This window comes from Drosophila virilis, chromosome 5 (assembly GCF_030788295.1).
Source record: "Drosophila virilis strain 15010-1051.87 chromosome 5, Dvir_AGI_RSII-ME, whole genome shotgun sequence".
NCBI classification, from domain to species: Eukaryota; Metazoa; Arthropoda; class Insecta; order Diptera; family Drosophilidae; genus Drosophila; species Drosophila virilis.
Genome location: NC_091547.1, coordinates 16827205 through 16852127, shown reverse-complemented (window position 1 = coordinate 16852127; position 24923 = coordinate 16827205). Strand labels below are relative to the sequence as shown.

Here is a 24923-nt window from a genome sequence, read left to right as displayed (position 1 = left end):
TGCAATCAGTGTATAATTTTTGTATGATTTTTTTTATTGTAATTTGTATTTCAAACATCTTTTTGTGTTAGAGATTGTCACGAAATATAATATAAGCGAAATGAGTTTTGGAAAATAGGAAATTAAATAGTGCTTAGAACAATGGCTTCCTTGGGCATCAAGAGCACCGAATTGGCATAGGTCACATCACTACAGAAAACAAGAACGAGAAATAAACGAGAGAAAAAGGAAAATTTGTAGAGTAAATTGACAGTATCTTGAAAGTATAGCTTACTTCTTGCGACGCGCACTCTTGTCATTGACCACAACATAGCTCAGTTGTGAGCTGAGTTCCGTAAAAACAGAATCCAGATTAACCGACTCAACATCATCGTTGATGTTTATGACAGTAATGTATGACTTGTGACCAGCGAGAGAGCTGTGGATAGGTATAAATTGCGCTTAGCCGGGTATGGGTCTTAGCTGAGATATATGGTCACTAACCGCTTGAAGGCCAGCACATTGGGTCCAATGGCATTGACCGTGACATCACCCTGCTTCAGGGTGGGTTCATCGCGCAGAGCTCGCAGCTGCTTGTAGATGTTCAGATGACTGAGAGCAATGCCACGTTCCCGTTTCACATTCACCAGCTTGTATTTGTCCGAAACAGGCAGCCAGGTGCTGGAGCCATTAGTAAAACCAGCGAACTCCTCATCACTCCACTGGAATGGCGTGCGGACAGGATCGCGTGTGAGGCGCTCGAACTCCTGTTGGTTGGACTGGCATGCCTGCGGATCCACAGTGTCTTCCCAGCTGATCCAGACGTCTTCCATGCCTATTTCCTCTCCCTGGTAATTGACACTGATGCCAGGCAGCGTCAGCAGCAGCATGTTGGTAGCATCAATTCGATCGGCGCCCAGGCGCGTGCCAATGCGGCTCTGGTCATGATTGCCCAGCACCCAGTTGGCCACCTTATCGGCAGGCATGTTGTCCAACCAGTTATGCAATAGCTCTGAATAATGATACGCATCGGAGTTGAAGTTGATGTTTGAGAGCAGCTCAAAGTTGAACGGAATCTGGGAACCATTGTGGGTGCTGTTGCCGTAGTACTGCATCAGCACATCCAAGGGAGCATATGCCTCGGTGAGGAGGACACGATCGTCACCACCCAGCTCCTGATCAATCTCTTCGATGACCTGGCGGAATTGGTAAACCAAATCAATGGTTTCGGGCTGATTTGTGGTATAGATGTGGTCCAAATAGGAGTAATCCTCCGGATCGCTAACATACTCATTCCTTGGCTCATCGGGCCAATCTCCGTTGGAGTCGGGCGCGACTTCGAAGACATGCGGCACAGCATCGATGCGGAAGCCATAGACGCCTTTGCGCAGCCAGAATCGAAGGACATCCTTCATGGCCTCCACAACTTTGGGATTGCGGTAGTTGAGATCCGGCTGCTTGGCAAGGAACTGGTGCAGATAGTATGCCTGGCGACCCTCGTGCCAAGTCCACTGTGAACCGCGGAATACGCTTATCCAATTCGTTGGTGGCTGTCTGATGCCATTGACCACCTTGCCGGTATGCCACACATAGAAGTCCTTGTACTCTTCCTCACCCGCTGCAGAGCGTATAAACCAGTCGCACTCATCAGACGAGTGGTTGGGCACAAAGTCCAAAATGATTTTGATGTCCAGCTGCTTGGCGCGCTCTAACAACTTTTCAAAGTCCTCCATGTTGCCAAAGAGTGGGTCAATGTCGTAGAAATCGGCCACATCATAGCCAAAGTCTGCCATGGGCGAGGTGAAAATCGGCGACAGCCAAGTGGCTGTAGTACCGATCTCTTTCAGATAGGCCAGCTGTTGCGTAATACCTGCACGCAAATCAAAGAAAACATCAAATTGACACCTTCATCAACCTTCATTGTTCTCGCCTACCATTGAGATCGCCAACGCCATCGCCATCGCTGTCCTTGAAGGATCGCGGATAGATCTGATAGAACTGCGCCGTGCGCCACCAGCCCACCTCGGCGAGCGTGGGCAGCACAAGTGCCAGCAGGCAGCACAGTGTCAGAGATTTGGTCAACATGTTGTCGCAATACTGACTACGACTGCGGATTAATTGGTAGCCCTATTTATGCACTGGGCCCCATGCAGCGAGCAGCGATGATAAGCTTAGGCCGTGATAAGCAACCAATAATGCAAACTATCGACCACTGATTAGATCTGAAGGTCTAGGCCTGATATGTTTACGACCCAAGCGATTTCAGCCTGGTCTTCCATAAGAAAACGGGCGTTGGTATTTATGGGAGCCACTTATTATCGCTATTATTCAGGTTTCACGTTTGCAGATCATGAGACAGATAAGCAGCAAATTAATTTCGTAAATGCATAAAAAATATGACCCAGCCCAAGACCGAACAACTGCTGTTCTTATGTTAAATTTATTAGTCCAATTTGCTGGGGATATTTTTTAAGTTTGTGCACATCAAGCTAAATGAAGACGAAAAGCAAAACAAATGTCTAGATAAAGACCATATGGATTTTTTGTTTTTTTCGTTGTATACAAAAGAATTCCACCCACATTCAATTTATAAAAGTCCCGCACCCATAGAACTGATCAAATTGAACAGTAAAAAAATTTGATTTGCTATCGAGGGAAAACCCGTGTCTATCCTTTATAAATAAATCAGCTTTATTGTCAATTATATTTTGTTCTGTTCACTGTAAATAAAGTAAATAAAGTTGTCTAATGTACTATCTTTTGAGTACTAACCTATTCCAACAGGTCTTTGGAATATTATTTATAAATTAAATCTAAGCTTGATAAAATCGAAAACTAAGAGGTTTTCTATAACTTTAAAAAGTACGCGAATCCCAATTTGTTCCATTTTAATTTAATCGTTTCATAAATCACTGAACTCGCCCCCAAGTGAAGAGGGCCCACGCTTCTACAAAAAAACAACGATAAGCGCTAATGCCAATTGTTTTACAATTTAGATTCGGGCATTATCGATAGCAGCTGAAGGCATATAATAGGTCGATGGAAATCGGGGCTCCTTTAGTTTGAAATGACTACTTGGTCTAGCATTGCCTTACTACTGGGATTAGGCCTGTTAGCCGTGGATGCGGCTGCGCCCTGGTGGCAGACGGCTTCCTTCTATCAGATCTATCCCCGCTCTTTTAAGGATAGCGATGGAGATGGCATTGGCGATCTGAATGGAGTTACCGAGAAGCTGGAGTATCTGAAGGAGATTGGCGTGACAGCGACTTGGTTATCGCCATTCCTGCGCTCACCTATGGCTGACTTTGGATACGATATATCGGACTTTAAGGAAGTGGATCCTCTCTTCGGCACAATGGAAGACTTTGAGAACATGGTAGCACGTGCCAAGCAGCTAAATGTTAAAATCATCTTGGACTTTGTGCCCAATCATTCGAGCGACGAATGCGACTGGTTCATTCGCTCTGCTGCCGGTGAAGAGAAGTACAAGGACTATTACATCTGGCATCCGGGCTTTTTGGAGAACGGTGAACGCAAGCCGCCAACCAACTGGGTGAGCGTATTCCGTGGCTCGGCTTGGGAGTGGCATGAGGGACGCCAGGAGTACTATCTGCATCAGTTCCACAAGAAGCAGCCGGACTTTAACTTCCGCAATCCCGTCGTCCGCGAGGAAATGAACAATGTTCTGCGTTTCTGGCTGGAGAAGGGCGTCGACGGCTTCCGCGTGGACGCCATATATCATGCCTTCGAGGTTGAAGCCGATGCGAATGGCAACTACCCGGACGAGCCTCGCAACGACTGGACCAATGATCCCGACGAGTACGGCTACACCCACAAAATCTATACAGTCGACCAGCCCGAGACGCCACATTTAGTGTACGAATGGCGTGAGATTCTGGAACAGTTCCAGAAGGAGAACGGCGGTGACGAACGGTAAGTTAATTAAACGCTCTTTCAGAATGTAGACTTACTAATTGCACTTGCTACACTTAGCATACTCATGGTGGAGACTTGGTCCCCGATTGAGATTGTGATGCACTACTATGGCAACGAGACAGCAGAGGGCGCACAGATACCCTTCAATTTCCAGCTGATAAGCAATCTGCACATGGACTCCGATGCCTATCACTACGAGTACTTGATCAACAACTGGCTATCGCTAATGCCGACAGGCAAGAGTGCCAACTGGGTGGTAAGTTGACTACAAAGGCTTTCTACAACCATGTGACTAATCGCATATCAAATCAATTGACGATACGGCGCACAGATTGGCAATCACGATAAGAACCGCGTCGGTTCACGGTTTGGAGCTGATCGCGTTGATCTGTTCAACATTTTATTGCTCACGCTGCCCGGCTGCAGTATCACCTACCAGGGCGAGGAGCTGGGCATGCTAGATGGCTATGTCTCGTGGGAAGATACAGTGGATCCGCAGGCCTGCAATGGGTACGAGGAGAATTACATGGCGATGTCCCGGGATCCCGCTAGAACGCCCATGCACTGGACGAACGGTAAGTTGGCTGGTTTCACCAGCGGCAGCGACACCTGGCTGCCAGTTGCCCAGGACTATGCCCAGCGCAATGTGCAGACAGAGCGCGGTGCCCCGCTCAGCCATTTAAATGTCTTCAAGCGTCTGCAGCAGCTACGCCAGGAGCCAACCATTGAGCAGGGAGCCACTGAGGTAAAGGCTGTCAGTGGCTATGTCTTGGCGGTTAAGCGGTAAGTGAAGCACTCTTATAATAAGCCCCAATCTTCATTCCTGTATTTATCATACTACATCTCTGACAGCTATCTGAGTGGCAATTACGTGTACATATCACTCTTTAACATTTTCGATAATATTGAAAATGTGAATCTGAATGACGTATTCAGCGGACTGCCTGACAATTTCCAGTATGCCCTGGTCACCGACAAGTCCATCAAGCAGCTGGGCGACAAGGTCTCCGCCAGCAGTGTCACGCTTATGCCCCACGAAGCCGTTGTTCTGCGCTCCACAACAACTATCTAAGCCAGCACTGAATATCAAGAGTTGTGCGAAATAAAAAATGGATTTCTATCTCGATAGGATTTATATTTTGGACTTTTATTTAAACTGATTAAGCTTATCTTCGACTAAAATCTGACTTTATTTGGGCTTGAATCATGCATTTATTGCTGTCGCTAAAAGCTCTGTGATAAACACTTATATATGTTTATGAGTATATGAATGTATATACATATATTTCCATATCAGTCTATCGACTAATAAATGTAAACAAGCTTCGACGCTTAACGAATAAACACCCTAGAAACGATAAGGGAAAAGAGGCTTTAATTTGTAAAGGTACTACTTGGGCATTATCAGAAAATTAAGCAAACAACTATTTTACAAAATGTTTAAACAACTCTTTAAAATTATATAAAGCTACTTCTATCGCTTCTACCACAAATAAATTAAATAATATTTGCTAGTTCTTAAAGTTGGCAATCCTCTTGAATAAGTTGAGTACAGGGTATACAAACAGCAGCAGAAAAATTTGCCGGCAGCTGTAGTGCCAGCTGAGAGAGCAAATTAGAATAATGATCGAATTAATGCCAAATATTGCAACTGTATGCACAGTGGGTTCTGTATGTACATGTACATTTAAAAATAAATATATAAATATGTGATAAAATTATTTCGATGATAAGTTAATTCCTTCTAATTATTTGCAAGCCAATCTATAAGTCTATATATCTATAAAATATTATTTTTGCAGAATTTGGGTACATACTTATTTAGTTTACCTAACAAAGAAAAAGTTTAACAAACTGAAATCGCCTTGAATTACATGACATTATACTAAAACGGTATAATTAGCCCCATTATATCTTGTCTGCAAGGCCATAAATTATCCCCATTCCCAACTATTTTATTCCGATCACCCACAGTGCCCATTCGAATATACTTTTTATATGTTTGAGAGTAAATGTATTGCAGTGCTCTCTGTTTCTCATTTTTCTATCAATTTCTTAAGTCCTCTCTTTGTGGCTCAGGTGGTACGGAGAGCACGTACACTAAAAATAAAACAAATAAACCAAATTCATATGCTCAGCGCCGGCACACTGCAGGAGAGCACCAGGGGAGGTGGCGTTAGCGGACACACTGTGAATTTGCATGATTTCCAAGTGTTTCGCTTGCAATCGTCAGTCGCTTTTGTTTGTTCGTTGCGTTCAGTTCCAACGGAGACAGTTGCTGTGGCGAAAGCCAAGCATAGAAGAACTATCAGAATATGCTTATCTCAGTGAGAGCTTTGCTGATGCTGCTGCTGCTGCAGTATATTGGCCCGGCGTTGAGTCAGCCCTATCCCAACTATCATGCGGACTTTGTGGACATCGATCACCGTAGAACTGAGCCCAAGTGGTGGCAAACCGGCGCCTTCTATCAAATCTATCCAAGGTCATTTAAGGACAGCAACGGCGACGGCGTGGGCGATCTGAACGGTGAACCAAAGCAAAAGAATAAAGCAACTAGTAAAAGAGATTCTAAAGGTGATAAACATTTTTAGGCATTGCGGATCGTCTGCCATATCTGAAGGAATTGGGCATTACGGCTACTTGGCTATCGCCCATATTTAGCTCGCCCATGGCGGACTTTGGCTACGACATTGCCAACTTCACCGAGATAGCGCCTATCTTTGGCACGATGTCCGACTTCGAGCGACTCATGAAGACCGCCAAGCAGCTGGATATGAAAATCATTTTGGACTTTGTGCCCAATCACTCGAGCGATGAGTGCGACTGGTTCAAGCGATCGGTGGCAGGCGAGGCAGAGTACAAGGATTTCTATGTTTGGCATGCCGGGCGTATGGTCAACGGCACTCGCCAACCGCCTAGCAACTGGTTGAGCGTGTTCCGCGGCTCCGCCTGGGAGTGGCATGAGACTCGCAAAGAGTATTATCTTCATCAATTTCTCAAAAAGCAGCCCGATCTTAACTATCGAAATCCCAAAGTGCGGGAGACCATGAAGGTGGGTTAAATTAAATAGCCTATGGCTTGAATTATTTTTGACCGGCAATAGAGATTTTGGCTGGATCTAGGCTCGCTTCGACTAATCTAGATGCATCTTGTTGATCTCAGTTTGATCTCTATTGGCATTGTCTGATACGAACCGATTTCGAAATGAACGTCTTTGATTTTTCCTTAATTCTTTTTCTCGCAGAATGTGCTGCGCTTTTGGTTGGCCAAGGGCGTTGCCGGCTTTCGCATTGATGCAGTGCCAAGCGTGTTTGAGATAGCGCCCGATGCTGCGGGTCAGTATCGCGATGAACCGCGCAACGATTGGGTCAATGATCCCGATGACTACGGGTATCTGCAGCACATCTATACGGTGGATCAGCCAGAGACACTGGCCATGGTGTACGAATGGCGTGCCGTGCTCGATGAGTTCAAAGATGGCGACGAGCGAATATTGTTGGCGGAGACCTACTCACCCATCGATATTGTGATGCAGTACTATGGCAATGCAACGGCTGAGGGTGCTCAGCTGCCGTTCAACTTTCTGCTGATAACCGAAATCTCAAACAAGTCGAACGCGGTGGACTATGCTCAAACCATACAAAAGTGGCTACAGCACATGCCGCAGGGTCGCACAGCCAACTGGGTGGTAGGTTTTCCTTCTGTCACCTTGTGCTTTATCCCCTGCTAAAGTTTTCCTTTTCTATATTCACAGTTGGGCAATCACGATCAGTCGCGTGTGGGCTCGCGTCTTGGCGCAGATCGCGTGGATATGTTGAATATGCTGATCACCACTTTGCCGGGCGCCAGTGTAACCTATCAGGGCGAGGAGCTGGGCATGACAGATGTGTGGATATCATGGAAGGACACTGTTGATCCCTCGGCCTGCAATACCAATGCCAGCATCTATGAACATTTCTCACGTGATCCCGAGCGCACACCCTTCCAGTGGAGCGGCGATGCCGATGCCGGTTTCAGCAATGCCAGCAAGACATGGCTGCCCATTGCCGGGGATTACAAGCAAGTTAACGTGGACCAAGAGCGCCAACAGCCACAGAGCCATCTCAATATCTACAAGGATTTGCTGCAACTCAAACGAACAGAGAAAACTATGCAACTGGGCAATATTGAGGTAAAGGCCTTAAGTGGAGCAGTTCTGGCCGTAAAACGGTGGGTGCACTATGGTTGCAAAGCGAATCATTTGTAATTTGTCAGCATATTCTTTTCATAGCTTCCGAGAGAATGACTTCACCTATGTAACATTGCTAAACATCTTCGATGGCTTTGAAACAGTTAATCTGAATCAGAGCTTTTCTGATTTGACAGCTCAAATGAAGGTGGTGCTGGTATCAGGCAACTCCAAGCGTAAAGTGGAGTAAGTAGTTTATATATTAATTATGTCTTTGGTAATATTTAATAAGAGGCTCATAATGTGTTAGAATACTCTACATAAGCATACGTACGGAAACTCACCTTTTATGACCAATAGAAAATCCATGTATTTAAATTTGTCCCTTTATTCAATTATATAAAATATATTTTAATTTAATTCCAATTTACAGACAGTAAAAATAGTGAGACCTACATCTTACGCCCATTTAATTTCATTATAATGAAGCAAAAGCATTCTTCTCCAAATAAGTATATGTACCCCCTTCTATATCTAACATATATTAACAATCGACATGTTTAGATTGTACTTTACATTTCCATCCATAGTCAACAATATTAACAATTTACAATTATCGTTAGTTTCTTAATAAGTTACAGCTTCTAGAGAATTAGGGCTATTGTAGTTGGTTTAATGTAGATTTTAGACTTGTATGCTAAGTGTTCTCTGCTCAAAGCGAGCTGATATGTTAAATTTTGTCTTCACATCTGTCTTTTCTTAGTGATCTCATCGATAGTAGCTCTCTGCAGCTGCTTCCCAAGGAGTCGTTGATTCTGAGAAGCACATCCACTTATTACACGTACTATGTGAATGGAGAACATCGTAAGTTGCCGGTGCTCGGCATTTATCTGGTGTTGGCTCAAGTGGCGCTCTATCTGAACTATTGTCAAGTTCTTGCACTCAATCGCAGGTGGTAGTCATTTATAATAATGTGAATACTCATAACCAAATAAATGTTTACAAACATTCGATGCACTTGATGCTTATCAATCTAATTGGAACGTTCTCTGGTGAGCAAAATGAGTATATATAGCTCTGCGAAAGCGCGCATATAATCAGTTATGGCGCATTTATTCAAGTTGTTAGTCACATTGCTGTGCTTGGGGCTGCAGTGCGGCCTGAGCCAGGCAGCTGCTGTGGATCTGGAGAGCGTGAGCAGCAGCAGCAGCAGCAGCGAAGCTACTCGCGATTGGTGGCAGGTGGCACAGTTTTATCAGATCTATCCACGCTCCTTTAAGGATTCGAATGGCGATGGTATCGGCGATTTGCAGGGAATCATTTCCAAGCTGGATTATCTCAAGGATCTGGGCGTTACGGCCACTTGGCTGTCGCCCATTTATACCTCGCCCATGGCTGACTTTGGCTATGACATAGCCGATTTCTTTGACATTCAGGCGGAATACGGCACTCTAACGGACTTTGATGAGCTCATTGCGGCTGCCAACGAACGTGGACTTAAGATCATACTCGACTTTGTGCCGAACCACTCGAGTGATGAGAACGTCTGGTTCCAAAAGTCGGTGCGTCGCGAGAAGGGCTACGAGGATTATTATGTGTGGCACGATGGCTACTTGAATGCCACCACTGGCCAGAGGGAACCGCCGTCTAACTGGCTTCAGGCCTTCCGAGGCAGCGCCTGGGAGTGGAACGAGCAGCGTGGCCAATATTACCTGCATCAGTTCGCTGTGAAGCAGCCCGATCTAAACTATCGCAATCCCGCGGTCGTGGCCCAGATGAAGCGCGTCCTCACCTACTGGCTAGATCGTGGCGTTGCCGGCTTTCGCATCGATGCCGTGCCCTGGTGCTTCGAGGTGGTGCCCGATGCTCAGGGTCGGTACCCTGACGAGCCGCTGAGCGGCTATACGGATGACCCAGATGATTCGTCCTACCTGAAGCACATATATACTCAGGATCTGCCCGAAACCGTGGACATGGTGTATCAGTGGCGGCAGCTGCTCGATGATTACAAGCGCATACATGGCGGCGATACGCGCGTCCTTATGGTGGAGACCTATTCGGGCCTGGACTATGTCATGCAGTTCTATGGCAATCGCACCACAAAGGGCGCTCAAATACCCTTCAATTTTCAATTTATTGTCGGCGGGCAAGGCGATAAGAACAACACTCAACTGAATGCTGTCGGCTTTGTGAAGATAATTAATAGTTGGCTAACCCAGATGCCAGCGGGCCAGACAGCAAACTGGGTGGTAAGTATTTAGGATTATATATTAAGTATTTAGTTCATATTATAATCTATGCGGTATCGGACATCAGAGAGCATTATTCTTAAATTCCTGAGTTTAATTACATACAACTTATTTATTAACTAGATTTGCTTTTTTCTTATTCAAAACAACTTAGTTCAGCTTAAATATATCATCGTTTTCTTATTTTAATTGATTTAAAATTTAAAGCTTTGAATCTGCCTCTATTCTTAGATGGGAAACCACGACCAGCGTCGCGTGGGCAGTCGCTATGGAGAGGATCGCATCGATTTGATGAATATGCTGCAAATGTTTTTGCCTGGGGTGAGCATTACGTACCAGGGTGAGGAGTTGGGCATGACGGATCTGGATATAAGCTGGGAAGACACGCGTGATCCGGCTGCCTGCAATTCTAATGAGAACATTTACGAGCAGTTCACGCGTGATCCTGCTAGAACACCCTTCCAGTGGAGCAGCGAACAGAACGCCGGCTTCTCCAGCAACAGCACCACCTGGCTACCCATCAATCCGAACTATGTGACGGTCAATGTAGAGACAGAGAGTGCAGCCGACTCCAGTCACCTCAAGCTGTACAAGCTGCTCGTGCAGCTGCGTCAGTCCAAGACACTCCAGTACGGAGCCACTCGTTATGCAGCCGTCAATGACAACGTGGTGGCCATCAAGAGATCGCTAAGTGGACAGCCCACCTATGTGCTGGTTGCCAATGTGCTGGGTACCAGTGTCAGCGGCGTAGACGTGGCCAGCGCGCTCTATGCCTCCGGCAGCTACAAGATAACGCTACTCAATCCGCAAGCCCAGGCAGTCGTGGGGTAAGTTCGATAATCAATAGCTCAATTTAAGGCTGACTTTTATTTCAATTTCTGCAGCGCCAGCGTCACGTTGAACAGCCTGAGCTTGCCGCCATATGCGGCTCTGATTGTGGAATCTGTTTAGATGTCCCTTAAATTATTTGCCTTGTCATAAGTTATCAAGAATATATACGTGTGTGTGCTCGCATGTAAAAGTCATTGGGAAAACTTTTCAATTTGGGGTCCCAGAATCTGGTAACTTATTATAAATTATTAGAGAACTTTGTCTGCCTCAAGTATGCCCCTGCCACCCCACCACAAAAAAAAAAGAAATTCCATTAGACGTGATTGATAAGACACACAAATCACGCATACGCAGCGTTGCAGACATCAAAACACCTCCGACTCGCTGATTCCAAATTTGAGCTCACATCCTTGCTGTTGACGTTGGCCGTTGCCGTGGCCCTGACAACTTCCCCGGCCAGCCACATTATAGGTGAGTAGGTGTGGTTGTGGTGGGGCAGCACACGACCAGAATGCCAAACGACGGCAAAAAACGACTGGGGTTAGCTTTTTAATTTACTCATAAAAAAATGAAGTGAAATTATTATTAGCTTTCACCTCAGGGCAATACTCATGATGTGCTTCAAATTTATGTGCATTTCTCTCTACCCCAAAAACATGCCCTGAAATGAAACTTGAACCTGTTAGCCACAAGTTAAGCACGAGCTGCGTCAAAAAAAAGCAAATAAGCAAGGGTAGGGTTGGTAATGTCCTAATTCACGCTGGAACTTAATATAAAGAAGTAAGTATCGTCGGGAACTCCCAACTAAGGGATACACTGAACCCTCAATAAGACTCGAATCCATAACAGTACGCACTAGAAATACCTTGACTGATACCTTGAAGTAGAGATAGTGCGAAACATTGACGATTATCAAAAATCGTACATCTTTATGTGACGCTGTGGCAAATTTATGCAAGTAAAATTTTCATATGGCCATTGATTATGAATTTGCCACGCATAAAAGGAGTCGAGATACCCGTGTCCTGCTCGGTCTACTTGCTACAATTTTTTTTTAGCACTGTATCCATTGCCAAATGGATATGGTTCATAGTGGTTATAGTTTACAGCTATGTTAAAAAGATCCGTTGGGCTCTCCGCCTAACTCAAAAAGGAAACCTAAGGGATAGATTGTCGATTTTCAACTGGCGAAAGCAAGAAGTTGGGAATAAGAAGAAATAAATGCCATAGGTTCAATTCGTATTTAGCCCAAAGCTTATAAAAAGTGCAAGATATACAAATCCTCTTATTAACTATCTAACCGCTTGTGCAGAACTTAAGCTTGCCAGCTTTGAATAATTTCAGTGAATTGTATGTGTTAATAAATAAATTGCGCTGTGTATTATTTATATTTTATTTACTTAACGAGAAATTTACTCCAAGATATAAAATTAATGTGGGAACTAGCTGGAGTATTTAGAGACTATGTGATTCGGGGTCTGATAGTTTCCTTCGAGTCTCGTTTGACCTTCGCATTAGTAAATAAGCTGCTGCAATATTATTAAGTGTCAAGTAAGTTAAAATATTTATAAATGATGTATACAGTATTTATCTGGATGCTGGCAGTCTGCCCTTTAAAATGCAATTCTTTAATACGTTGCCAAAGTAACTTACCTCCAATTGTTTCCGTTTATCACAGCTATAAATCAATATAAAGTATTTAAAATAGCACTATACATATGTGCCTGTCTTATTAAAAATAATTAATAAAACGAAATGTTTGGTTATCCATTGTAAATTCTAAAAAAATGTATATGTCTGTATCTGTATCAAAAACTAAAGTTCAGTTATCTTTTTTTTGTCATTGGCTTTAAGCGTAAGCTTCGGAAAATTAGCAGTCTGTGCCGAAGCGGCTTACAAAATATATAAAAATCTTGTAAATGGCAGCGTGACTCGCCAACCCATTAAAAGGGTCGCAGACACAATCTGAGCCGTGGCTGGAGCCTTCTTACTCTCGTTTACGTGACCTGAAACCCAAAAAAAAATAAAACAAACCGAAAAGAAAACCAACAAGAAATAAATATGTATACATATGAAAACCGCAAGACAAGGCCGAGCGCCACCTGGCGGTGGAAGCCTACCTAGGGCGGCATTTTGCTTGGTTGGGCGCCATTTTGTGTGCATTTTATTTTTTGAAGATAATGAAGTTAATTTCCCGAAAAGAGGGTGCTTAAAAAATCAACGCATTTCGCATTAAGTTGAAGATGGGTTTCAAAGATTTACGATGAAGCAAGCCGAAAACTTTTACCTCGTCCTACACCAAAACTTTGAAATGCATTAAGTTTGTAATCTGTGGTAATTTTGTGGGCAGCAAGGAAGGAAACAGTGGCACATTTACTAAATGTATTCCATCCACAACAGCGTTTGCATATTAATTTTGCTTGCACACGGAGCGTATGCGTAATATTTGAGTGCGTCTCACCTTTGTTTGGCTTCTCTAATTTTCCAAGTATTTCTAGCCTAGTTTCTGTTGTTATTATATAGTTGTAAACGAGCCTCGTTTTTTTCTGCGATCTCCCCTATGCCAGGCACGTACATACATATTTAGTCAGGTGGGCATACAAAAATTACAATAACCTTTCGATGCATCGAATATTTGAATTTATGCTGCTTAAAGACTAAAAAACATGGCCCATTGACTTACAAATTCTAGCGAAGGTTAAACTCCATCAAGTAGTTATATCTTATCAGCTTTTTACACCCTGAACGCGATGGAAATGAGGATAAAGGGTATAACGGGCTACTGCAAATGTATGTTTTATGCTGTTAGAAGCATCTCCAACCACATAATTCAATAAATGTGGGAAAAATTAGACTTTTAATTTTGTTAATGCCAATCAAGACAATCTAACGTTAATTGCTCCACAAACATATCTCATAACCGCTGTGCAGCACAGGCAAAGGGCTCAGATGGGCGCTTTCGCCACTGGCTCCGCTAATTTGGACACCACTCACGTAGCTGGCACCAAAACAATGACAGTTAAGTCCAACTAAAGGGCAATACGCGAGAAGAGACCACTTGGCATCGCTGCTGTTCGGTGTGAGCACAATGGTATTAGGCATAAGAATTTGCGTATTTCAAACGCATTCATTTCATGAAATCAAATTCTGATATCTCGTCACAAAGTTTCAGTGACTAAAATAAACAGGGATTGCATACAATTAAATCTATTAAAAACTATTGGATGTACAGGCAAAAGAAGTTGTTGACAATCAAAAAGATACAATTTATCTCTATAGTTTTAAATAAATTAAATCATAAAATATACGATATTAAACGATGTAAAGTTTGCACACAACAACAACAAGCAATTGAATTTTGGTGCGTATCATATTTATACTTGCCTTTTAAGCCCCTTGAATTTATGAGAACAGCTTTATTTTGTGAGAAAAGCCTGTTTTCAGCTAACTAAAAGTTGTGAGCAAGGTAAACACTTGCCGTTAACAAGGCAATTGTTTTTGTATTCTTGCACACCTCAGTCTGCATTTCCGACAAGGAAATCCGAAGAGGTACTTAGGTTAAATACGTGTAAGTGACCCACTTGTGACGCATTGAAGTTGTGTTTCCACCTGTATTACCTGTAAGCACTTTCAAATTCTCAACTGTTGTACGGCTATTTTTAGTCGTGGCTTACGCGTCATTTGCCTTGCATGGCTAGCGCTAACAAATTAACATGTGTAAACGCAATTTAATTATCTTTAGCATAATTGAAATTTCACTTACAGAAACCTAACCCATACAAGGGTATAGCTGCGTGGGTCGGTTGATGAGATATCGTCTTTTGAGTTAAAGAATCCATTATATAAAAAAGAATAATTAAGAGGTTCTAGTCGGGAGCTCCCGACCAGGGGATACCCTGAATCCTCTTCTTTCAACATCAAATGCATATATATATTCTATTTTAGAAGCTATATGTCAAGTTTGGGGACTCTAGCTCTTATTATTTACCAAAATTGCCCAAAAAACAGGATATCGATATCGATTTTTATCGATTGCTTGGAAACGGAGTAAGTTATTATCGAAAACAAACTTGATCTGCGCAGGCATAGGAGCATCTACATCTAAATTTCTAAATTTCAGGTTTATAGCTCTTATATGCTCTGAGATCGTTGCATTCATACATACGGACAGACGGATGGACGGACGGACAGACAAATATTCCAAATAATCATCAAAAAGATGGAATTTACGAACGAATCGGTTTTTTATCTACAACATTTTTTATAACAAAACGATGTTTAATTTTCTTGAATGCCAATTCATGGTCGGGATCCGTATGCATTCAAAAAGGTATAACAGTTTAAAATCAGACATTATTTATCCGAGATATTCAAAAAAAATCATCGAAAAAGTTTTTATTTTCGCACCGACTCCGCGCGGAGTTATGTCGTTTTGGAACGTCATATCTCCGCGCGGAGCTATTACCCGAGATATTAAAATAAATCATCGAAAAAGTTTCGATTTTCGCACCGACCTCTATTTTGAAAAAAAAAAACGTGATGTAACCCGTTGCCATTTTGTCGATTTGGGTCAGAATTTTGGATTTCCTTTTTTTGATGCCAATCGATAGAACTGATCCTTACGAGTCAAAAATGGTATTAAATTCCAAAATCTGACATTATTTGACGGAAATATTCCAAATAATTATCAAAAAGATGGAATTTACGAACGAATCGGTTTTTTATCTACAACATTTTTTATAACAAAACGATGTTTAATTTTCTTGAATGCTAATTGATGGTAGGGATCCGTACGCATTTAAAAAGGTATAACATTTTAAAATCAGACATTATTTACCCGAGATATTAAAAAAATATCATCGAAAAATTTTCGATTTTCGCACCGACTCAGCGGGGAGTTATGTCGTTTTGGAACGTCATATCTCCCGGCGGAGCTATTACCCGAGATATTAAAATAAATCATCGAAAAAGTTTCGATTTTCGCACCGACTCCGCGGGGAGTTATGTCGTTTTGGAACGCCATATCTCCCCGCGGAGCTATTACCCGAGATATTAAAATAAATCATCGAAAAAGTTTCGATTTTCGCACCGACCTCTCTTTTGAAAAAAAAAACGTGATGTAACCCGTTGCCATTTTGTCAATTTGGGTCAGAATTTTGGATTTCCTTTTTTTGATGTCAATCGATAGAACTGATCCTTACGAGTCAAAAATGGTATTAAATTCCAAAATGGGACATTATTTGACGGAAATATTCCAAATAATCATCAAAAAGATGGTATTTACGAACGAATCGGTTTTTTGTCAACAACATTTTTCAACCCATCAATGGGTAATTTGTTTGAATGCCAATTAATGGTGGGGATCCGTACGCATTTAAAAAGGTATAACATTTTAAAATCAGACATTATTTACCCGAGATATTAAAAAAAAATCATCGAAAAAGTTTCGATTTTCGCACCGACAGCGGGGAGTTATGTCGTTTTGGAACGTCATATCTCCCGGCGGAGCTATTACCCGAGATATTAAAATAAATCATCGAAAAAGTTTCGATTTTCGCTCCGACCTCTTTTTTGAAAAAAAACGTGATGTAACCCGTTGCCATTTTGTCGATTTGGGTCAAAATTTTGGATTTCCTTTTTTTGTTGCCAATCGATAGAACTGATCCTTACGAGTCAAAAATGGTATTAAATTCCAAAAGCGGACATTATTTGACGAAAATATTCCAAATAATCATCAAAAAGATGGAATTTACGAACGAATCGGTTTTTTGTCTACAACATTTTTCAACCCATCAATGGATAATTTGTTTGAATGCAAATTAATGGTGGGGATCCGTACGCATTTAAAAGGGTGTAACATTTTAAAATCAGACATTATTTACCCGAGATATTCAAAAAAAAAATCATTGAAAAAGTTTCGATTTTCGCACCGACTCCGCGGGGAGCTATGTCGTTTTGGAACGTCATATCTCCCGGCGGAGCTATTACCCGAGATATTAAAATAAATCATCGAAAAAGTTTCGATTTTCGCTCCGACCTCTTTTTTGAAAAAAAACGTGATGTAACCCGTTGCCATTTTGTCGATTTGGGTCAAAATTTTGGATTTCCTTTTTTTGTTGCCAATCAATAGAACTGATCCTAACGAGTCAAAAATGGTATTAAATTCCAAAATCGGACATTATTTGACGGACATATTCCAAAAAATCATTAAAAAGATGGAATTTACGAACGAATCCGTTTTTTGTCTACAACATTTTTTTAACAAATCGATGTTTAATTTTCTAGAATGCCAATTGATGGTAGGGATCCGTACGCATTTAAAAATGTATAACATTTTAAAATCAGACATTATTAACCCGAGATATTCAAAAAAAATCATCGAAAAAGTTTCGATTTTCGCACCGACTCCGCGGGGAGTTATGTCGTTTTGGAACGTCATATCTCCCCGCGGAGCTATTACCCGAGATATTAAAATAAATCATCGAAAAAGTTTCGATTTTCGCACCGACCTCTTTTTTGAAAAAAAAACGTGATGTAACCCGTTGCCATTTTGTCGATTTGGGTCAGAATTTTGGATTTCCTTTTTTTGATGCCAATCGATAGAACTGATCCTAACGAGTCCAAAATGGTATTAAATTCCAAAATCGGACATTATTTGACGGAAATATTCCAAATAATCATCAAAAAGATGGAATTTACGAACGAATCGGTTTTTTGTCAACAACATTTTTCAACCCATCAATGAATAATTTGTTTGAATGCCAATTAATGGTGAGGATCCGTACGCATTCAAAAAGGTATAACATTTTAAAATCAGACATTATTTACCCGAGATATTAAAAAGAAATCATCGAAAAAGTTTCGATTTTCGCACCGACTCCGCGCGGAGTTATGTCGTTTTGGAACGTCATATCTCCGCGCGGAGCTATTACCCGAGATATTAAAATAAATCATCGAAAAAGTTTCGATTTTCGCACCGACCTCTATTTTGAAAAAAAAAAAAAACGTGATGTAACCCGTTGCCATTTTGTCGATTTGGGTCAGAATTTTGGATTTCCTTTTTTTGATGCCAATCGATAGAACTGATCCTTACGAGTCAAAAATGGTATTAAATTCCAAAATGGGACATTATTTGACGGAAATATTCCAAATAATCATCAAAAAGATGGAATTTACGAACGAATCGGTTTTTTATCTACAACATTTTTATAACAAAACGATGTTTAATTTTCTTGAATGCTAGTTGATGGTAGGGATCCGTACGCATTTAAAAAGGTATAACATTTTAAAATCAGACATTATTTACCCGAGATATTAAAAAAAAATCATCGAAAAAGTTTCGATTTTCGCACCGACTCAGCGGGGAGTTATGTCGTTTTGGAACGTCATATCTCCCGGCGGAGCTATTACCCGAGATATTAAAATAAATCATCGAAAAAGTTTCGATTTTCGCACCGACTCCGCGGGGAGTTATGTCGTTTTGGAACGTCATATCTCCCCGCGGAGCTATTACCCGAGATATTAAAATAAATCATCGAAAAAGTTTCGATTTTCGCACCGACCTCTATTTTGAAAAAAAAAAACGTGATGTAACCCGTTGCCATTTTGTCGATTTGGGTCAGAATTTTGGATTTCCTTTTTTTGATGCCAATCGATAGAACTGATCCTTACGAGTCAAAAATGGTATTAAATTCCAAAATCTGACATTATATGACGGAAATATTCCAAATAATCATCAAAAAGATGGAATTTACGAACGAATCGGTTTTTTATCTACAACATTTTTTATAACAAAACGATGTTAAATTTTCTTGAATGCTAATTGATGGTGGGCATCCGTACGCATTTAAAAAGATATAACATTTTAAAATCAGACATTATTTACCCGAATTATTAAAAAAAAAACATCGAAAAAGTTTCGATTTTCGCACCGACTCAGCGGGGAGTTATGTCGTTTTGGAACGTCATATCTCCCGGCGGAGCTATTACCCGAGATATTAAAATAAATCATCGAAAAAGTTTCGATTTTCGCACCGACTCCGCGGGGAGTTATGTCGTTTTGGAACGTCATATCTCCCCGCGGAGCTATTACCCAAGATATTAAAATAAATCATCGAAAAAGTTTCGATTTTCGCACCGACCTCTATTTTGAAAAAAAAAAACGTGATGTAACCCGTTGCCATTTTGTCGATTTGGGTCAGAATTTTGGATTTCCTTTTTTTGATGCCAATCGATAGAACTGATCCTTACGAGTCAAAAATGGTCTTAAATTCCAAAATCTGACATTATATGACGGAAATATTCCAAATAATCATCAAAAAGATGGAATTTACGAACGAATCGGTTTTTTATCTACAACATTTTTTATAACAAAACGATGTTAAATTTTCTTGAATGCTAATTGATGGTGGGGATCCGTACGCATTTAAAAAGGTATAACATTTTAAAATCAGACATTATTTACCCGAGATATTAAAAAAAAATCATCGAAAAAGTTTCGATTTTCGCACCGACTCAGCGGGGAGTTATGTCGTTTTGGAACGTCATATCTCCCGGCGGAGCTATTACCCGAGATATTAAAATAAATCATCGAAAAAGTTTCGATTTTCGCACCGACTCCGCGGGGAGTTATGTCGTTTTGGAACGTCCGCGCGGAGTTATGTCGTTTTGGAACGTCATATCTCCGCGCGGAGCTATTACCCGAGATATTAAAATAAATCATCGAAAAAGTTTCGATTTTCGCACCGACCTCTTTTTTGAAAAAAAAACGTGACGTAACCCGTTGCCATTTTGTCGATTTGGGTCAAAATTTTGGATTTCCTTTTTTTGTTGCCAATCGATAGAACTGATCCTTACGAGTCAAAAATGGTATTAAATTCCAAAATCGGACATTATTTGACGGAAATATTCCAAATAATCATCAAAAAGATGGAATTTACGAACGAATCGGTTTTTTGTCAACAACATTTTTCAACCCATCAATGAATAATTTGTTTGAATGCCAATTAATGGTGGGGATCCGTACGCATTCAAAAAGGTATAACATTTTAAAATCAGACATTATTTACCCGAGATATTAAAATAAATCATCGAAAAAGTTTCGATTTTCGCATCGACTCCGCGGGGAGTTATGTCGTTTTGGAACGTCCGCGCGGAGTTATGTCGTTTTGGAACGTCATATCTCCGCGCGGAGCTATTACCCGAGATATTAAAATAAATCATCGAAAAAGTTTCGATTTTCGCACCGACTCAGCGGGGAGTTATGTCGTTTTGGAACGTCATATCTCCCGGCGGAGCTATTACCCGAGATATTAAAATAAATCATCGAAAAAGTTTCGATTTTCGCACCGACTCCGCGGGGAGTTATGTCGTTTTGGAACGTCCGCGCGGAGTTATGTCGTTTTGGAACGTCATATCTCCGCGCGGAGCTATTACCCGAGATATTAAAATAAATCATCGAAAAAGTTTCGATTTTCGCACCGACCTCTTTTTTGAAAAAAAAAAACGTGACGTAACCCGTTGCCATTTTGTCGATTTGGGTCAAAATTTTGGATTTCCTTTTTTTGTTGCCAATCGATAGAACTGATCCTTACGAGTCAAAAATGGTATTAAATTCCAAAATCTGACATTATATGACGGAAATATTCCAAATAATCATCAAAAAGATGGAATTTACGAGCGAATCGGTTTTTTATCTACACCATTTTTTATAACAAAACGATGTTTAATTTTCTTGAATGCTAATTGATGGTGGGGATCCGTACGCATTTAAAAAGGTATAACATTTTAAAATCAGACATTATTTACGCGAGATATTAAAAAAAAATCATTGAAAAAGTTTCGATTTTCGCACAGACTCAGCGGGGAGTTATGTCGTTTTGGAACGTCATATGTCCCGGCGGAGCTATTACCCGAGATATTAAAATAAATCATCGAAAAAGTTTCGATTTTCGCACCGACTCCGCGGGGAGTTATGTCGTTTTGGAACGTCATATCTCCCCGCGGAGCTATTACCCGAGATATTAAAAAAAATCATCGAAAAAGTTTCGATTTTCGCATCGACTCCGCGGGGAGTTATGTCGTTTTGGAACGTCCGCGCGGAGTTATGTCGTTTTGGAACGTCATATCTCCGCGCGGAGCTATTACCCGAGATATTAAAATAAATCATCGAAAAAGTTTCGATTTTCGCACCGACCTCTTTTTTGAAAAAAAAACGTGATGTAACCCGTTGCCATTTTGTCGATTTGGGTCAAAATTTTGGATTTCCTTTTTTTGTTGCCAATCGATAGAACTGATCCTTACGAGTCAAAAATGGTATTAAATTCCAAAATCGGACATTATTTGACGGAAATATTCCAAATAATCATTAAAAAGATGGAATTTACGAACGAATCGGTTTTTTGTCAACAACATTTTTCAACCCATCAATGAATAATTTGTTTGAATGCCAATTAATGGTGGGGATCCGTACGCATTTAAAAAGGTATAACATTTTAAAATCAGACATTATTTACCCGAGATATTAAAAAAAAATCATCGAAAAAGTTTCGATTTTCGCACCGACTCAGCGGGGAGTTATGTCGTTTTGGAACGTCATATCTCCCGGCGGAGCTATTACCCGAGATATTAAAATAAATCATCGAAAAAGTTTCGATTTTCGCACCGACTCCGCGGGGAGTTATGTCGTTTTGGAACGTCCGCGCGGAGTTATGTCGTTTTGGAACGTCATATCTCCGCGCGGAGCTATTACCCGAGATATTAAAATAAATCATCGAAAAAGTTTCGATTTTCGCACCGACCTCTTTTTTGAAAAAAAACGTGATGTAACCCGTTGCCATTTTGTCGATTTGGGTCAAAATTATGGATTTCCTTTTTTTGTTGCCAATCGATAGAACTGATCCTTACGAGTCAAAAATGGTATTAAATTCCAAAATCGGACATTATTTGACGGAAATATTCCAAATAATCATCAAAAAGATGGAATTTACGAACGAATCGGTTTTTTGTCAACAACATTTTTCAACCCATCAATGAATAATTTGTTTGAATGCCAATTAATGGTGAGGATCCGTACGCATTCAAAAAGGTATAACATTTTAAAATCAGACATTATTTACCCGAGATATTAAAAAGAAATCATCGAAAAAGTTTCGATTTTCGCACCGACTCCGCGCGGAGTTATGTCGTTTTGGAACGTCATATCTTCGCGCGGAGCTATTACCCGAGATATTAAAATAAATCATCGAAAAAGTTTCGATTTTCGCACCGACCTCTATTTTGAAAAAAAAAAAAACGTGATGTAACCCGTTGCCATTTTGTCGATTTGGGTCAGAATTTTGGATTTCCTTTTTTTGATGCCAATCGATAGAACTGATCCTAACGAGTCAAAAATGGTATTAAATTCCAAAATGGGACATTATTTGACGGAAATATTCCAAATAATCATCAAAAATATGGAATTTACGAACGAATCGGTTTTTTATCTACAACATTTTTCAACCCATCAATGAATAATTTGTTTGAATGCAAATTAATGGTGGGGATCCGTACGCATTCAAAAAGGTATAACATTTTAAAATCAGACATTATTTACCCGAGATATTAAAAAGAAATCATCGAAAAAGTTTCGATTTTCGCACCGACTCCGCGCGGAGTTATGTCGTTTTGGAACGTCATATCTCCGCGCGGAGCTATTACCCGAGATATTAAAATAAATCATCGAAAAAGTTTCGATTTTCGCACCGACCTCTATTTTGAAAAAAAAAAAACGTGATGTAACCCGTTGCCATTTTGTCGATTTGGGTCAGAATTTTGGATTTCCTTTTTTTGATGCCAATCGATAGAACTGATCCTTACGAGTCAAAAATGGTATTAAATTCCAAAATGGGACATTATTTGACGGAATTATTCCAAATAATCATCAAAAAGATGGAATTTACGAACGAATCGGTTTTTTGTCAACAACGTTTTTCAACCCATCAATGCATAATTTGTTTGAATGCCAATTAATGGTGGGGTACCGTACTCATTTAAAAATGTATAACATTTCAAAATCAGACATTATTTACCCGAGATATTCAAAAAAAATCATCGAAAAAGTTTCGATTTTCGCACCGACTCCGCGGGGAGTTATGTCGTTTTGGAACGTCATATCTCCGCGCGGAGCTATTACCCGAGATATTAAAATAAATCATCGAAAAAGTTTCGATTTTCGCACCGACCTCTATTTTGAAAAAAAAAAACGTGATGTAACCCGTTGCCGTAGAACTGATCCTAACGAGTCAAAAATATTATTAAATTCCAAAATCGGACATTATTTGACGGAAATATTCCAAATAATCATCAAAAAGATGGAATTTACGAACGAATCGGTTTTTTATCTACAACATTTTTTATAACAAACCGATGTTTAATTTTCTTGAATGCTAATTGATGGTAGGGATCCGTACGCATTTAAAAAGGTATAACATTTTAATATCAGACATTATTTACCCGAGAAATTAAAAAAAAATCATCGAAAAAGTTTCGATTTTCGCACCGACTCAGCGGGGAGTTATGTCGTTTTGGAACGTCATATCTCCCGGCGGAGCTATTACCCGAGATATTAAAATAAATCATCGAAAAAGTTTCGATTTTCGCACCGACTCCGCGGGGAGTTATGTCGTTTTGGAACGTCATATCTCCCCGCGGAGCTATTACCTGAGATATTAAAATAAATCATCGAAAAAGTTTCGATTTTCGCACCGACCTCTTTTTTGAAAAAAAACGTGATGTAACCCGTTGCCATTTTGTCGATTTGGGTCAGAATTTTGGATTTCCTTTTTTTGTTGCCAATCGATAGAACTGATCCTTACGAGTCAAAAATGGTATTAAATTCCAAAATCGGACATTATTTGACGGAAATATTCCAAATAATCATCAAAAAGATGGAATTTACGAACGAATCGGTTTTTTGTCAACAACATTTTTCAACCCATCAATGAATAATTTGTTTGAATGCAAATTATTGGTGGGGATCCGTACGCATTCAAAAAGGTATAACATTTTAAAATCAGACATTATTTACCCGAGATATTAAAAAGAAATCATCGAAAAAGTTTCGATTTTCGCACCGACTCCGCGCGGAGTTATGTCGTTTTGGAACGTCATATCTCCGCGCGGAGCTATTACCCGAGATATTAAAATAAATCATCGAAAAAGTTTCGATTTTCGCACCGACCTCTATTTTGAAAAAAAAAAAACGTGATGTAACCCGTTGCCATTTTGTCGATTTGGGTCAGAATTTTGGATTTCCTTTTTTTGATGCCAATCGATAGAACTGATCCTAACGAGTCAAAAATATTATTAAATTCCAAAATCGGACATTATTTGACGGAAATATTCCAAATAATCATCAAAAAGATGGAATTTACGAACGAATCGGTTTTTTATCTACAACATTTTTTATAACAAAACGATGTTTAATTTTCTTGAATGCTAATTGATGGTAGGGATCCGTACGCATTTAAAAAGGTATAACATTTTAATATCAGACATTATTTACCCGAGAAATTAAAAAAAAATCATCGAAAAAGTTTCGATTTTCGCACCGACTCAGCGGGGAGTTATGTCGTTTTGGAACGTCATATCTCCCGGCGGAGCTATTACCCGAGATATTAAAATAAATCATCGAAAAAGTTTCGATTTTCGCACCGACTCCGCGGGGAGTTATGTCGTTTTGGAACGTCATATCTCCCCGCGGAGCTATTACCTGAGATATT

General features: G+C 40.5%; 4 protein-coding genes across 4 annotated transcripts; 3 read left to right on the top strand and 1 right to left on the bottom strand.

Annotated features, from left to right (window-relative positions):
• Positions 1–5: 5 nt before the first annotated feature.
• Positions 6–2079, bottom strand: Mal-A3 (Maltase A3). The gene is made up of 4 exons (XM_002049623.4): positions 1914–2079; positions 484–1849; positions 275–418; positions 6–189 (listed from the first exon to the last, which is right to left on the bottom strand). The coding sequence occupies exons 1-4, from the start codon at positions 2062–2064 to the stop codon at positions 123–125; spliced, it is 1728 nt and encodes a 575-aa protein (XP_002049659.1). The 5' UTR covers positions 2065–2079; the 3' UTR covers positions 6–122.
• A 950-nt stretch (positions 2080–3029) lies between these two features.
• Mal-A4 (Maltase A4) lies at positions 3030–5050 on the top strand. The gene is made up of 4 exons (XM_002049624.4): positions 3030–3912; positions 3973–4171; positions 4247–4698; positions 4768–5050. The coding sequence occupies exons 1-4, from the start codon at positions 3047–3049 to the stop codon at positions 4985–4987; spliced, it is 1737 nt and encodes a 578-aa protein (XP_002049660.1). The 5' UTR covers positions 3030–3046; the 3' UTR covers positions 4988–5050.
• Positions 5051–6147: 1097 nt separating this feature from the next.
• Positions 6148–9096, top strand: Mal-A5 (Maltase A5). The gene is made up of 6 exons (XM_002049625.4): positions 6148–6441; positions 6507–6967; positions 7160–7603; positions 7670–8124; positions 8186–8329; positions 8847–9096. Exons 1-6 carry the CDS (start codon positions 6231–6233, stop codon positions 9040–9042), a joined length of 1911 nt encoding a protein of 636 aa, XP_002049661.1. The 5' UTR covers positions 6148–6230; the 3' UTR covers positions 9043–9096.
• Positions 9097–9171: 75 nt separating this feature from the next.
• Positions 9172–11357, top strand: Mal-A6 (Maltase A6). The gene is made up of 3 exons (XM_002049626.3): positions 9172–10332; positions 10564–11159; positions 11217–11357. Exons 1-3 carry the CDS (start codon positions 9187–9189, stop codon positions 11281–11283), a joined length of 1809 nt encoding a protein of 602 aa, XP_002049662.1. The 5' UTR covers positions 9172–9186; the 3' UTR covers positions 11284–11357.
• Positions 11358–24923: the final 13566 nt, after the last annotated feature.

Coding starts and splice junctions, on each gene's coding strand:
- Mal-A3 (XM_002049623.4), bottom strand. CDS start 2,064: ATGTTGACCAAATCTCTGACACTGTGCTGCCTGCTGGCACTTGTGCTG. Junction 1,850..1,913: donor TGGCGTTGGCGATCTCAATG/GTAGGCGAGAAC, acceptor ATTTGCGTGCAG/GTATTACGCAACAGCTGGCC. Junction 190..274: donor AAGAGTGCGCGTCGCAAGAA/GTAAGCTATACT, acceptor TGTTTTCTGTAG/TGATGTGACCTATGCCAATT.
- Mal-A4 (XM_002049624.4), top strand. CDS start 3,047: ATGACTACTTGGTCTAGCATTGCCTTACTACTGGGATTAGGCCTGTTA. Junction 4,172..4,246: donor GCAAGAGTGCCAACTGGGTG/GTAAGTTGACTA, acceptor TACGGCGCACAG/ATTGGCAATCACGATAAGAA. Junction 4,699..4,767: donor TATGTCTTGGCGGTTAAGCG/GTAAGTGAAGCA, acceptor CATCTCTGACAG/CTATCTGAGTGGCAATTACG.
- Mal-A5 (XM_002049625.4), top strand. CDS start 6,231: ATGCTTATCTCAGTGAGAGCTTTGCTGATGCTGCTGCTGCTGCAGTAT. Junction 7,604..7,669: donor GTCGCACAGCCAACTGGGTG/GTAGGTTTTCCT, acceptor CTATATTCACAG/TTGGGCAATCACGATCAGTC. Junction 8,330..8,846: donor AACTCCAAGCGTAAAGTGGA/GTAAGTAGTTTA, acceptor GTCTTTTCTTAG/TGATCTCATCGATAGTAGCT.
- Mal-A6 (XM_002049626.3), top strand. CDS start 9,187: ATGGCGCATTTATTCAAGTTGTTAGTCACATTGCTGTGCTTGGGGCTG. Junction 10,333..10,563: donor GCCAGACAGCAAACTGGGTG/GTAAGTATTTAG, acceptor CTCTATTCTTAG/ATGGGAAACCACGACCAGCG. Junction 11,160..11,216: donor CAAGCCCAGGCAGTCGTGGG/GTAAGTTCGATA, acceptor CAATTTCTGCAG/CGCCAGCGTCACGTTGAACA.